Here is a 14,721-nt window from a genome sequence, read left to right on the forward strand (position 1 = left end):
TGCTTCCTCCTCCGACCCCTCCTGTTACCACAGCAGGCATCAGAAGCATTAGGAACACAAAAGCACTGCCTGTATATGCTTGAATGAAGAGGACCGTACCCATGAACGTCAAGCATCTTTTGGCCTTGACTGCAGTGATGGTGATGAGCATGTGGGGTAAGTAGTTCCAAAAGGCTCTTCTATCTGTGCAAACAATGGTTCAGAGTTCAGCAGGATATCAATGCTTTGGAAAGCCACTCTTTTTCTCAGCTTCAGTTTCAGCCTTCATCTTTCATGCCCATCTAGCCTTAATCATTGCCTAGATGTGTGCGAAACCTATTGAACATTTAAGATAATCCCAACAAAAATACTTAGCTATTTATGCAGGTTTCCATCTTCTGGGGTGCCTTTATGTCACATCCCCTTGAAAGGGTGTTTACTATCCACAAGTCAACAGAGGTTCATTTGGTAGAAAGCCTGGATGGGGTGGGTGAACTCCTATGGGTGCCAGAAGGACACATGTGCTGTTCAAGGCCCATGATATTGGAAATAATACGCTCCCAGATGGTCTCGCTTGTGCACGAAAACCTTCTGAGCAGGCTCTCCTATGTGCTCCTTTGCTGACGGAAGCAGCGTTGGCAGCTGAGCCTTGGACCCACCCTAGAGACATGCTCCTGGGAAATTCCCTTGCACTTTTCATAACCCCATTTAATTTTAGGGAGACTTTGGGGTTGCTGAAGTGACACCATTCACCTGTATTTTTAATAGCCTTTGTAGAATAAAATTTGGATTGTTGCTCTTTATTCTTTCTTGTCATTAATGTTTGCCTTAAAATGTATTTTTATTATTAACATGCTTATAAGCAGCTAGCTGTTTCATTGAATGAACCACTATATGGATTGTTTTGGCTAAACATATAGGATAACACTGAAGAGCTACATTTTTCAGGGCACCTTGTAGCAATGCAACTCATTTTTGAGATTTCTCTGCTTTTCTGGGATCAAGATTATTTGCTATGAGTCGGATTAATCTCTGAAGTAGCATTTTATACCTGTAGACTAGTGGTTCTCAATCTGTGGGTCCACAGATGTTTTGGCCTACAACTCCCAGAAGTCCCAGGCAGTTTACCAGTTGTTAGGATTTCTGGGAGTTGAAGGCCAAAACATCTGGGGACCCACAGGTTGAAAACCACTGCTGTAAACAATATACTCTCCACACATTCTTTCATATTTCTTAGCAGTAATTGCCTCAAATGTCTCTCGTGTTTGGACACAGTAACAGTTCCTTGTCTTATGAGCTTGGATATATCTCTCTCTATTTTCTAGGAGATAAATACAGCATTTTAAAAATTGCTGAGGATCCCAAAAAAGAGCAAAAAAAATGAATTTTAGTCAAGCAAGAAAGAGTCCTATGTGGAAGCAAGCACAATGTGGTCCATTTAGACATTACAAATGCACAATCATGAAAACAAACTAACTTCAACTTGGAAATATTGATTCATTGACTATACCTCCCATAATTCCCCGGTTGGCTGGGGGATACTGGGATCTGTAAGAAATTTATCCAAGCTCTAATACCATATTAGCTGCTGGAGCAGAGGCATGCTAAGGAACTCTTTCACTTGAGCTGAGAAAGGAATGAATTCTGCACTACGGCGCTACCTTAATTTTCTGTCTATTGTGTTAGGCCACTGTCCTTTCTTATTCAGACTTTCATTATGTTTCCATTTAACCAAAGAATGTGAACCCTGTCTATAAAAGAGTGGGAATGAGTCACCAGCAGAATATATAGTGTAAAGAATGTTACCTGAATGTTAACAATTAGGCTGCAACTGGAAAACCAAGATTAGGAAATGACAATTCAGGCAACCTTCAGTCATTCAGGCAGGGAGAGATTACTCTCTCTATGGAGATTTTTTTTCCAGTTCCAAACTGTTCTGACAGTAATGGACCTTAAATTACTATTTATTCACTCACATACTTATTAGATTTCTGTTATGCCCTCATTCCCCAAAGGGTGTCCAAAGTGGCTTAATGTATTACATTTAAATTACTAGATAATGTAAAACATCTGTTAGTTACAACTAGTGAAATGTGTTTCCTTACTTTCCTTAATGTTAATTTAGCCCAAGTAGGTTATGGCACTGCCCCACAGTATTCTAGGCAGTGAGGAATGTAAATATATTCTGAAAATATTACCTGATGATCATGTGCCGTACATGGTCACAATGGGGCCACAAAGTGGAGTCCACGACCTGTGAGTGTGGAGAAGAGCAAACCGCAGACCACCTATTTCAATGCAGCCTGAGCCCTGCCACATGCACAATGGAGGACCTTCTTCCAGCAACACTAGAGGCACTCCAAGTGGCCAGCTAATGGTCAAAGGACATTTAGTATAATGCCAAGTTTTTAAACTTTCTTTGTGTTTTTAAATACATTACAACTGTACTCTCTGTTCGCTTCTGATACAATAAATAATGTCCTATACAAATGCCTTGCATACATAAATAAGGAAAGAATGTTCAAATATATTTTTACAATGCTGTTTTCACTCAATCTTAGAGGAAGAATTCAGTCCTCTAATTCCAGTAAGACAAAACATACGGCAATTAACTGGGAAAAGGAACAATTCAGAACCTATAGAAATTCCTTAAATGTCCTTAATGTCAATAAAGAGATTTTTCATGCAACTTTATTTTAGAAAAATCAGACAGATTTTAAAAGAAGAAAATGTAAGTTTGTTTTTTAATTGGGGCTTGGAATCTTGAGCCCTTTCACACCATGTAATTATAGTGCTACTATTCACTTTAAGTGTCGTGGTTCTGCCCTATGCATTCCTGGTATTTGTAGTTGAGAGAAGGGCTTTTCGAATTCTCTTCTGGTGTCTCTGATCAAACTACATTGACAATCCATAACATGCAGTCATGGTTTTTAAAGTGGAGTCATAGTGTTACAATTCTGTAGAGCGAAAGGAGCCACACTTGTGTGTTCCAACTATACACAGCAAAAATAATTTTGTTCACAAAAATGGCATTTCAGTGCTTCATGAGGTAGCAGCAAATGGAAATCTGAGGTCTCTTCCAACTCTGTGATTCTATGGGGGTGCTTTGACTGCGATTTTCTTGCTTCTTGACGGGGTTGGACTGGATGGCCCACAAGGTCTTTTTCAACCCAATGATTCTATGATTGACTCTTCTCTGCCTTGTTGTTGTGATTTTGTCATTGGTAATCCCTACTCAAAGTATTTTCTTTCAGCCTCAGTTCCTTCAAAGTAAAATACAAATTAACAGCTTCAAAGGTTTGTGTAAAAATAGAAAAGAAAAACTGCAAAACATTCTAAATTGAAAAGTGCCTGATAAATTATTAAAAATAAATACAAGCTAAGCATTACCCCATTTCTGTGCTCAGGTTGTTATAGAAACCCTTACATTACATGCAAATTCTCATTACCACTCCTACTATTGCTGACAGTTATTATTGTATAAGCAGGACAGATATGCATCCCAGAATGGAAAAGAAGGTTTTCCATGCATAGAATTATTTTATTTAAAACAGTGATAGCATATTTTTCTCATAAAAAATAAATGAGACAATATGCATGTGAAGACAATCTGCTAAATATTTTAAAAAGAGAACATTGAAAGGGAATCAATGGCATGGACTGCAGGCATCCGATGTATTTCATATTTGCATCTGTGGTACAGAAAACAGCCAGGTCAATGCCAAGCCTTTGGAAATACTTTTTTATTGTTTTTGTTGTTGCAAAGTGGCCCAGGATAAATGTTTACAAAATGGTGTAAATAATAATAATAATAATAAATGTAATAGTCACCTCTCCCTTTGGCTTAAGGCAGAATACAACATCAATAAATGTTGTATTGAGTCCCTGACCACCAGTGACATCCAGGCAAAATAATTTCCTGCAGCTCTTACTGTGCACTTATGTTTAAAAATCTCTTATCTGAATTCTGCACAATACTTGAGACAACTATGTCCAATATAAAACAAAAAAAAATCATTACAGTACAGAAATAAATTGCACATGCTTGAGTGTCTTCAGCTGTGCAGGTATGTGTGAAAACCCGATTTTCCAATGGATGAAAAAGATCTCAGTTGGACAATTAGAAAACATATAAAGTAAAGGTAACCGGTTTGATAAGATTGTTCCTAAAACTACAATCACATATTATACAAAAATGTAACAAAAGCTCAATAGCTGATTCTCCCCTACAATTGGAGAGAACGTCTTTGATCACCAATAGGTTTTAGATTACATTCTTCACAATCTCTTATCTTTGGCCATAGAAACTGAAGGCTCTGAAAGGTGAAGCTTTAAAACATTGTTCTACGACAGAAAAGGAATTGGAGATGCATAGACTTGAGAAGCTCCTGCTCTGTCTATGGCTTGATGGAGATATTTTTATCCACCTATCGATCTGTCCAGCTAGCTAGCTATCTGCTCGTTTTCTACTCCATATCCCACTCCCACCACTTTTCTACCAAATGGTTCCAAGTCTGTACTTGTTGAATAGGGATTTGTAATTCCATGGAGAAGCAAAGTGTTGGTCTGAAAAGGAGAACTAGTGGGAATGCGACAAGTTAGGCACGCATATTCAGTTTTAGAGCTCTTTTCCCCATGAAGCTAATTTTCTTTAAGAAACACAGTGGGCCCTAGCATCCTCCTACCAAAACCTGAGCGTGCTGAAGTCCCATTATGTGCAATGGTTTAATAAAATGGTGTCAATTATATAAAATGGCAAAGTCAAGGTTTGCTTTTGGAAGTTATTATTTTGAATATTTTCAGGCCATGAATGGTGGAATCCCAGGATTTAGAATCTGTGGATACTGCGGGCTGACTGCAGCAGCTACTGATTTGTATTGTTTGTTACATGTTTTTACATGTAAGAGCTAATTGGGCATAAATGCAATTTTTTTGCTAACAGTGTCAACTCTGGACTCATTGAAAGAAATCTGCAGGGCTGCCTGGTCCTACTTTTAGGAAGACCAAAGGAGCTGTCTCAGAGAGCAGATTCTGGATGTTGAGAAAGGGCAATAAAAGCTTGCTTACTATTTTATTCTTGTTTCTCTTTCATATATATAGAGGGGGGGGGGGAGAGGAGATTGCCAGGGATATCTGCTTGTGGACTTATCTGGTTAAAATATCTGCATACTGTGAATATTATCTTGTGTGGGACTAACAAGTATTACCCAGACTCAAGGGGGAATCTGTGTTATCGTGTAGCACAAAGGCCACAAAGAGTCTTGAAGTCTGGATCCTATTCTCTAGTCTTTAGAAGGAAGAATTTCAGGGTGAGAAGATTGCCTTCAATGTGTGCATGCTGTCCTTTCTTAAATATAAAAAATGAATGCAGTATATTGAGCAGTGTTTTTGATGCTGCCCCTTGTGACCTCATTGTGGGTCACCTCTGGGTCTCAGCCTTTGGCCTTGCAGTTTCAGAGTTTGAGATGATAGTCACCTGGCAACCTTATCTGCCATTTGCCTGCTGAGATCAATCAGTTTTCCCCCTTGAGTCCTTCATTTGACCCCAGATAAATCAGAATAAGCACTCTAGACACAAAGGAAGGGCAAGATGGCCTGTTATTTTCCTATCTCTTTTGATATGCCATGACATCAGCCAAGAACCACATTAAGGACTAAATTAGAAATTATGCAGGAAATACTGTTCAAGAATCACTCACAGCTTTTAAAGAAATGTGGAAAACTTACAAAGCCCACAGTATAGATCAAAATTGTAATACTGGGTGTTTTTGTGTCTAATTTACACTTCTGCATTGTTGTTGTTATCTTGGGCCTCTTCACACAGGCTTGATTTCAGCAGTGGCATTGGGTGTTTTTTAATTCAGCCACGGAGCCTTATGGCTCCTGTCACACTCTGGAAAAGTACTTCCAGGGCAGCTCCATGGCCAAACTGGGGGAAAAAACCTCCCACTGCTGAAAAATTGCCAGAGGCGGACAACAGGAGGTTTAAACAGGCTTTCCCGCATGTGATGAGGTGGGGAGAAGCTAGGATAGTGGGAGGTACAGGGCGACAGGTCCCCATACCCCTGGCCCTGGGTGGGCGCCTCCATGACACAGCGATACTGGCTGATTTTGGCAGCATGTGTGACAAGGTCCGTAGTCTGTTTTGATTTCTATATGGGCGATCAGGTGATGTCCATGTATACAGTCACTTCTTGGGCTGCATGAAGAATACATTTCTGAGTAATAAACTGTTGGTCTCAGAAAATTTAATCATCAACTTTCCTGCCTCATTTCTTGATCCTGGGACAAATTTTCCTACAATCTTTGATTCTGCTCTGTTTCCTGCTTTTGCATTCTAATCCCATATAATTGACAAGAAGTCCTGTTTTGGGATGTGATCATTGCTTCTGGACTCCAATGTAACTCTTTCTGTTTTTTCTTTCTTTCTGTTTCTGTACTTGCCTCTCAAACTTAGATTATGGCTTCCACTGAAGTCTTATTGATATGACCTTGCATTATATCTTTTGACGGCTCTTGCTACATCTATCCTCAGTATTATTAATACCACACAATTTTTTCGTTGATTTTCATTTCCTAAGTAATTATCAGACTTGAAATGTCCCATTCCTGTACACTTTAGCCCGCTCACCTCAAGCATTGCAATGTTTCTACATTCTAGTTCTTGTTTTCCTATGTGTAGCTTCTCCTTTTTCATGATTCTCACATTCCTGTAGTATATGTTGTGTAGCTTCAGATGTTTGTTTTTCCTCTGAGTACATTAACAGTTGACTGTCCAGTTGCATCATTAGTGCCACTACCACTTGGACTTGTTCTCTGCCAGTGTCCCCACTACTGCTGCTGCCTAGTAGTTGTTTATGACATTTATATAGCCTGTCTCCTGAACAAAAAGCCTGTCTGACATGGAGATCTTACTAGCAACACTGCTTCTGTCAGCATTACTCCCTGCCTCACAGGAGCTCACAATCCCACTACTGCAGACAGGGAGACCTCTCCCCCAGTGACATCTCTCGTATTAAACAACTACCCCAAATGCATGTAACTGGTCCACCCTACAAGGCCAGTAACTGTTTGAAAATGAGTTTATAAATGGAAAAGCCATTGCCAAATAAAAGGTTAAATTCTCCCTGTCTCCTATCTGCACCATAGTCCTGATTCAGATAAAGGAAACCTGGGGCTACTATTAACATTCCTAAACACTGGGAGGGATAAATTAATAGTGTATCTCCTATCACACTGAGTTTGTGCCCTCCAGTTAGGACTGGCCTGTCCAATATGCAAGCAGCTAAATCAATAAAATGTAAAAATGCCTCCAAGGTCTAATAAGCTGACCTTTAGCAGGCAAACCCCGATAATTCTGAGAGCCCATTCATCCTTCTGTTACATGTCAATCAGATTATTAAGATCTGTGATCTGGTAAAATGTGATCAATGCTATTCTTGAAAATCTCTCAGAAAAACATCTGAAACAAAAACTCATGACATTATCCCTACAAAGTCTAGAGATTAGTGATTAATGTGAAGCCCAGATCTCCAGGCTAAATGTGTCTGATTCATAATAGCTGCTGCTCTTAAACACTTGGAGTTCTAGCCCATTTTGACACTCATCTAGCACGCCTTTCTCTAGCTTTACGTATTTATATGTTTTATATTATATGTTTAAGATAAATTTCTACTCTGCCTTACAGCCTGAAGAAATACTAAACAATTTATGGACGTTAAAACCACACGATGAAACAATAAAGCAAACCTTATGAAGAAAAAGAAATTAACGATTGAAGTAGGAGATAAAAGCAAAGTGAATAGGGTTTTTTTGTGTCAGGAGCAGCTTGAGTAACTGCAAGTCACTTCTGGTGTGAGAGAATTGGCTGTCTGCAAGGACATTGCCCAGGGGACACCCGGATGTTTTTGATGTTTTTACCATCTTTGTGGGAGGCTTCTGTCATGTCCCTGCATGGAGCTGGAAATGATAGAGGAAGCTCATCCGCGCTCTCCTCAGGTTGGATTTGAACCGGCAACCTTCACATCAGCAACCCAACCTTCACGTCATCAGTCCTGTCTAGCACAAGGGTTTAACCCACTGCGCCACCAGGGGCTACAGTATATAGGTAAAGGTAAAGATTTCCCCTAGACATAAAGTCTAGTCATGTCCGATTCTGGGGGTTGGTGCTCATCTCCATTTCTAAGCCAAAGAGCCGGCGTTGTCCATAGACTCTTCCAAGGTCATGTGGCCACTGGCATGACTGCATGGAGCACCATTACCTTCCTGCAGAAGCGGTACCTATTATCTACTCATATTTGAATGTTTTCGAACTGCTAGGTTGGCAGGAGCTGGAGCTAACAGCAGTAGCTCACCCCTTTCCCCAGATTCGAATTGCCAACCTTTCAGTTAGCAAGTTTAGCAGCTCAGCGGTTTAGCCCACTACGCCACCAGCAATTATGCTAAAGAATTATAATATTATTATTGATTTGTTCATTCTTTACATTTTAAAATTGTCAATAATCACATGCAAGCTACAAATTTAAAATACCACTCTGAAAGTGCAATCACAGTAAAAGACAGCCTTAAAGAACACTCATTTGTTTATTTTTAGTTTTTCTAGATATTACATATTCAAGTTTTCTGACTTTGTGCCAAATGGTTTGGGGATCAAATACTATTTGGATTCCATTAACCACAGCTCAAAAATACTTGGGCAGAAAGATCCAAAAAAAAACCCCTTGATTTTACTGCATGCCAAGCACTATGCTAATGAATAGGCATACCCTGCTTTATCCTCTCAGCCTTTCACTGATCCCCAGGTCTCTCCAGCATTTGTTTGAGTGGTTCGCCATTTTACATAAGGGATACCATTTTACTATTGTATGTAATATGACTTGAGCATCTACAGATTTCAGTATCCATGGGGATCCCGGAAACAAACCCCAGTGGATACCAAGGGCCCACTATATTTCTTCATGTATTTTATCAATCCCCATTAAAATCAAGAGCCTTGGGGACTCCTATGTAGGTATTAAAAGGTTTGTTGTTTATACAATATATTTTTGAGAGACTCAAACGAATGGCACCAGTGTAGCCACAGCAATTGTGCCAGTCTTATATAAATGTGCGATACGGGACTATATAGTACAGCAGATATATCAGTGGGTATGGCTGCAGAGAAACAATTTCAGATCCATTATGAGGACCAAAATGAATATGATTGGACAGGTGATAGAATATCAGTTATCCCGAATCTTCAAAAAAAAAATTAAACCAGCATCATTGTGGAAGGGAGCATTTTAATCCTTTTCCTCAGGTAATTTCCCCAGTCTAAATGCTGCTACTTAGTCAACTGTACTTTTCCTTCATTAAATGCTATTTTCCAGGCGCTTTCATCCTTTCATTGTCACTCTGTTCAAAGTATATCATATACATGTAAAACTTAATCTGCATATGTGGCCCAAACCACAAACCAAAATTCTTTATCCCAGGGAGACCTGTAATTTCTCCCTATCCAACAGACAAAAGCTTTACAAAAAAAAGAAAACTCAAATTTGGGGAAATGGTGCATGGAAAAATAATTAAGTTTCATTTTCTGATTAAAATTGGAACATTTTGTAGTACTTGAAAAGTTCTGAAAGCAATCAAAAGTTATACACACCATCAGGAGATCCATTGGTGAAGGGATTTTGTATAAGAAGCTTGCTTTAAAAGGAAAGCCAACCATTATTTCCCAGGCTGAAAACAAAATTGTTTGAATCCAAGCTCCTGCTCTGAGCTCCTTGGATGGGAGTGGATGAGTATCCGGTGAGGTGATGGGAGGGAGGTTGGGACCATGATGCAGTGGTATCACTATGGAGGTATTCATCAACCTAGTGCAAGGAAGGGAAACAGCCCCTGGCTCCAAGAAATAATGCCCCATACCCCAGGGAGCCCATCCTATGGACTGCAATCTTCTTTACTCCAGAGTAGCCTGGCCATAAATTGGCCATAAGCCATTGGTGTCACGTGAGCAGGAGAGTAAGGCGAGGTGTTTGTCTCAACTGGAAATCCCCTTCTCAGACCAATGTCATCCCACCAGTGGGTGACCCCTCATTTGAAAAATGGGCCAATGCCAAGTTTGGCGTGGAGGGTGTGCAGGAAGAAAGGATATTGTGAGTGAGGAGGGCAAAGTCTGTTGGGAGAAGGGGAGAAAGGGGAGAGAAGAGGAGGAAGATATCCCTCCCTTGCTGAACACTCTCGCAACCTGAAGCTGGTGGAGCGCCAATTATTTACTATTTAAAGTAAAGGTAAAGGTTTTCCCCTGATGTTAAGTCCAGTCATGTCTGACTCTGGGGGTTGGTGCTCATCTCCATTTCTAAGCCGAAGAGCCGCCGTTGTCCATAGACACCTCCAAGGTCATGTGGCCGGCATGACTGCATGGAGTGCCGTTACCTTCCTGCCAGAGCAGTACCTATTGATCTATTCACATTTGCATGTTTTCGAACTGCTAGGTTGGCAGAAGCTGGAGCTAACAGCGGGCGTTTACTCCACTCCCGGAATTTGAACCTGCGACCTTTCGGTCTGCAAGTTCAGCAGTGCTTTAACACACTTCGCCACCGGGGTTCCTATATTTACAGTATTTATATTCTGCCCTTCTCACCCCAAAAGGGACTCAGGGCAGATCACAGAGCACATATATGGCAATGCCGTTATACACAGACAGGATACACAACAGTACAGATAGAGGTATATAGGCATTTCCCATCTTTGGAGTCCTGGAGGTTGTGCTCTATTCTGGCCTTGGGGGGTTGCTGTCGCTTCATCCTCCATGTTGAAGAGCCCTGTTCACAGACTTCCTCCTTTTTTATTGCAGGCATTTTTCTGGTATTTTCCTTACGGTGCAATTAAAATATCTCCCTGCTTAAGCGGTACCTATTTATCTACCCACAGCTGTTTTAGATCTGCCAAGGATCTGGGCAAGACAGTTATTTTGGTGTCACCTTCTCTAATGGCGGCACCTGATGTGGTCTGCACTCTTTGTGCCCATTTAGTGGTATAGGTACCCTGATGAGGAAGGTTTGTTCAAACTATGTAGCCATAAACTCTAGAACAGCAGTTCCTAACCTTTTTCAAGTCATGACCCCATTTCATGGAGGCAAAGTGACCAGCAAACCCAATACATTAAAAATTAGAGCTGTTGATGCTGTTACAGTGACGACTATGGTGTGTGGACCTTACAGCACTGCTCAGCTTGTGGTTGATTGCTCTTAGTTGGCTGCTCGATTGGTCAAAGAGGGGAAATAACATGTTGTGCTGGGCATCAAATTCCTGAAAGTGGAATAATTTGATTTGTGTCGACATACAATTGATTATATTTCACAGAATTTGTTGGTGTTAAAGAAAAAACATTGCTTCCCTCAAGAAACAGGGCTAGGCATTCAATGTTCATGGATCACTAAGATTTCTCATTTCGTGTCAAGAGCAACTTGAGAAACTGCAAGTCGCTTCTGGTGTGAGAGAATTGGCCATCTGCAAGGATGTTGCCCAGGGAACGACTGGATGTTTTACCATCCTTGTGGGAGGTTTCTCTCATGTCCCCGCATGGAGCTGGAGCTGATAGAGGGAGCTCATCCGCACTCTCCCTGGATTAAATTCGAACCAGAAACCTTCAAGTCAGCAACCCAACCTTCAAGTCAGCAGTCCTGCCAGCACGAGAGTTTAACCCACTATGCCACCGAGGGCTCCTAAGAATTGAACAATCACAAGCTGAGCAGTGCCACATTCAACAGAGACAATCACCAAACTACACATGAATGTGAACCTCATAACAAACTAACCCAATGAACAAAAGCACATTTACGCAAATAAACTTCTGTGATGTTTTGTTTTTCCTTTTAAAAATTTTCATAGCTCACCATTGCATGACCTAGAAGAGTGTATGAGTCTCAGGACTTTTCATGGGGCAGCACATGCATTCAAGCAGTTGCAAATTTTTGCTACCTCATGTGTATGTTTGCCAATTGCCTGAAATAATGGATGTATTAACAAATATGTTTGCTGCATCCACACTTTGCAGAGCATTGTTATAGGACGTAAACCATATTAATCTTGCTCTTTTATTATGTGAGTGAAATGCTTGCCTGGGTGGCTGCATATATTTTTTGTCTTTTAAGGTGATCAAAAAGATAGACAGCTAAAGCAGGCAGAGGTGTCATTCATTTGTTGCAGGTTTAATTGTCACGTCTGCCTAATAGGGAGAGAAGATTCCCTTGGTACAAATCAAGGCAGCTCCACTGAAATGAGCAGAAATCTAACTGAGCCTTTAACCTGCATTGCTAATTATTATTTTCTATATTCCTGTCTGGCTGCACATCAGAATTCCTCTGAAGCAAATTATTTGTCAGGAAACACAACTGAGAAAGGCTGAATATTCTTTCAGTCATTCTGCTAATCATCCATGGATAAAATCCTGTAATCTAATTTAAAGTTATTCTATTTTTATTTTGTATCTTATCACTCAAACCCTGTTTCTGAATTGCACAGAAGAAAAAGAGGTCAATTTAACATTTGCAGGGAATATCTCCTACATGGACTGAATATGAGAAACATATCTTTGCTCTTTTGTACTTTTCTCATCAATTTCAGTGGAACCTTCCCAATAGATGTCCAAAGTGTAAATGCAAGTACATATCCTCTTTGGGGTATCTTAAAAATGAGACTTAATACGACTCTTGTTTAAATCAAATTTGCAATGCTCGTAAAATGCATATTGGTCTTCATTTTTATACTATGGATGTATCTCTTCCACTATTTCTGCCACATTTGCCATAATAGACATTCACGCTGAGCTCAAAAGAGCTTTTGTGTATGTGCAGAAATAATTCTGCAAGTTCCAGGGTGCTCATTTGCATTACAAATACAGATAGAACTTATGTGCATTTTGTTATATGGTTAAGCATTGTTCATACGCCAGAGATAACATGAAGGAGACAGACATTTATAATGTGAATTTCCGATTGTGTGAGTATTATATTGTCGTTCTTTGCGACCCTGATGGAAGCAAAATCTGCTTCAAGCCTCATTATGCGTGTATTTAATAATAAAGTGACATGAAAATGATGGTTTTCAATTGCCATCAAAGTGTACCCTATTAATGCTGTTGAGGGGGGCAGCAGCAATACCAGGCACTGGATTCTACTACCTTTATGTTTAACAAGCGATTAGCGTTTGATTGAAAGTTAACAAATAGCTGGAATAAGAAGCTAGCATAAGAGCAACACAAGAAGAGCTAAATCCAGTGTTAAATCCCATTGAAATAAGCAGGACTATCTTTGCCCCTCTGTAGCAGGTTTTTAAGGATTGTGCAATTATGGCAAGAATCCTATTACGCAGCTATGAATAAGCTATGCACATGATTGTTTCATATTCATGACCTTATGTTAAATTAGAGGACACGTAGTGACCATGAAAGTCTCCCAATCTTTATATACCAGGCAGCAGCAGTTGTGTTTGATGGAAGGATCTGATCCCCTGTCGATCAAGAAAAAGATCAGAAAATTTCATGTGGGTTGGCAGAAGTCTTATTTGCAGGGAATTGTCCTCATTTTTGTATCCCTCTCATTTTATCCTGGCCAGACAACCGCAGTGTACATTTGTGACGCTCCTGTATTTTCCCACTGCTTTTTACACCCCACCACCCACCCCCACATACACCATCCTGGAAGTCCCCTTGAAGTGCATAAGAATTGGAGAGCCAACTTTGCCTGAATCTTAAAATGAAGCATAGGTGGACGGTTTCTTGCAGGTCTTATCAGAAGTAGTGGTGGAGGAATTGTGAGCAGATCCTGATAAAAAGTAAAGTTCAGCTTATGGATTTTTCACTGGATTCATTTTGTTGGATTACTTTTTTTGCAGGAGTCACTTGTAGCAGCAAAGAAATGAAGAGCCCTGAAGGTTAGTTCTGTTTTTCACTACTAGCGGATTCACTGAAATTAAGTGAAATGATGTCCTCAGGCAGTCCTCAGCGGATAGTGTGCAGTGGCAACAGGATTATTCCTGAGATCTCTCTCCTGTCCAGATTGGCCATATCTTCTATTGGAGGACAAATTAATGTATCCTATATCACGGCACTCCATGCAGTCATGCCGGCCACATGACCTTGGAGGTGTCTATGGATAATGCCGGCTCTTTGGCTTAGAAATGGAGATGAGCACCAACCCCCAGAGTCGGTTACGACTGGATTTAACGTCAGGGGAAACCTTTACCTTTATATCACTTAACCAATAACCATATCCATATCTTCAGATGCCATTGGGGATGGTGAACTGTGTTGATGAAGTAAGATTTGACTACTGTCCCAGTCTGCTTCTGTATATGGAATAAGGATGCCTTTGGTGGCAAACTGTCTTGGGCCCACCCTTATGAAGATTGTAATCCTTAGCAAGTTCTGCTGTGTTAATCCCAATTACTTGGGATTAAGTGAATCCGGGGAGTAGGGTGAGTTCCCACTATTAGCCCCAGCTTCTGCCAACCTAGCACTTTAAAAACATGCAAATGTGAGTAGATCAATAGGTACCACTCCGGTGGAAAGGTAACGGTGCTCCATGCAATCATGCCGGCCAAATGACCTTGGAGGTGTCTACAATGCCGGCTCTTCGGCTTAGAAATGGAGATGAGCACCAACCCCCGAGTCGGACATGGCTAGACTTAGTGTCAGGGGAGCACTTTTACTTTTTTAAGCATCATAGAAACAAAGCAGAACTAGTCCCTGAGAAAATA

The 14,721-nt window shown here is 40.5% G+C and overlaps 1 protein-coding gene across 3 annotated transcripts in view; it reads left to right on the top strand.

Annotated features, from left to right (window-relative positions):
• cd5 (CD5 molecule) overlaps positions 1-14,721 on the top strand; it is a 26,443-nt gene continuing 11,722 nt past the window's right edge. Inside the window, exons 1-2 of one of the 3 annotated variants that reach the window (XM_062967437.1) lie at positions 1-156; positions 13,858-13,896. In XM_062967437.1, the coding sequence (XP_062823507.1) occupies positions 84-156; positions 13,858-13,896 (112 nt within the window). In that variant the 5' untranslated portion in view covers positions 1-83. The remainder of the gene's footprint in view (positions 157-13,857; positions 13,897-14,721) is intronic. The other 2 variants (XM_062967436.1, XM_008115848.3) reach the window with 2 other exon arrangements.

The sequence above is a fragment of the Anolis carolinensis genome, chromosome 1 (assembly GCF_035594765.1).
Source record: "Anolis carolinensis isolate JA03-04 chromosome 1, rAnoCar3.1.pri, whole genome shotgun sequence".
Taxonomy (NCBI): domain Eukaryota; kingdom Metazoa; phylum Chordata; class Lepidosauria; order Squamata; family Dactyloidae; genus Anolis; species Anolis carolinensis.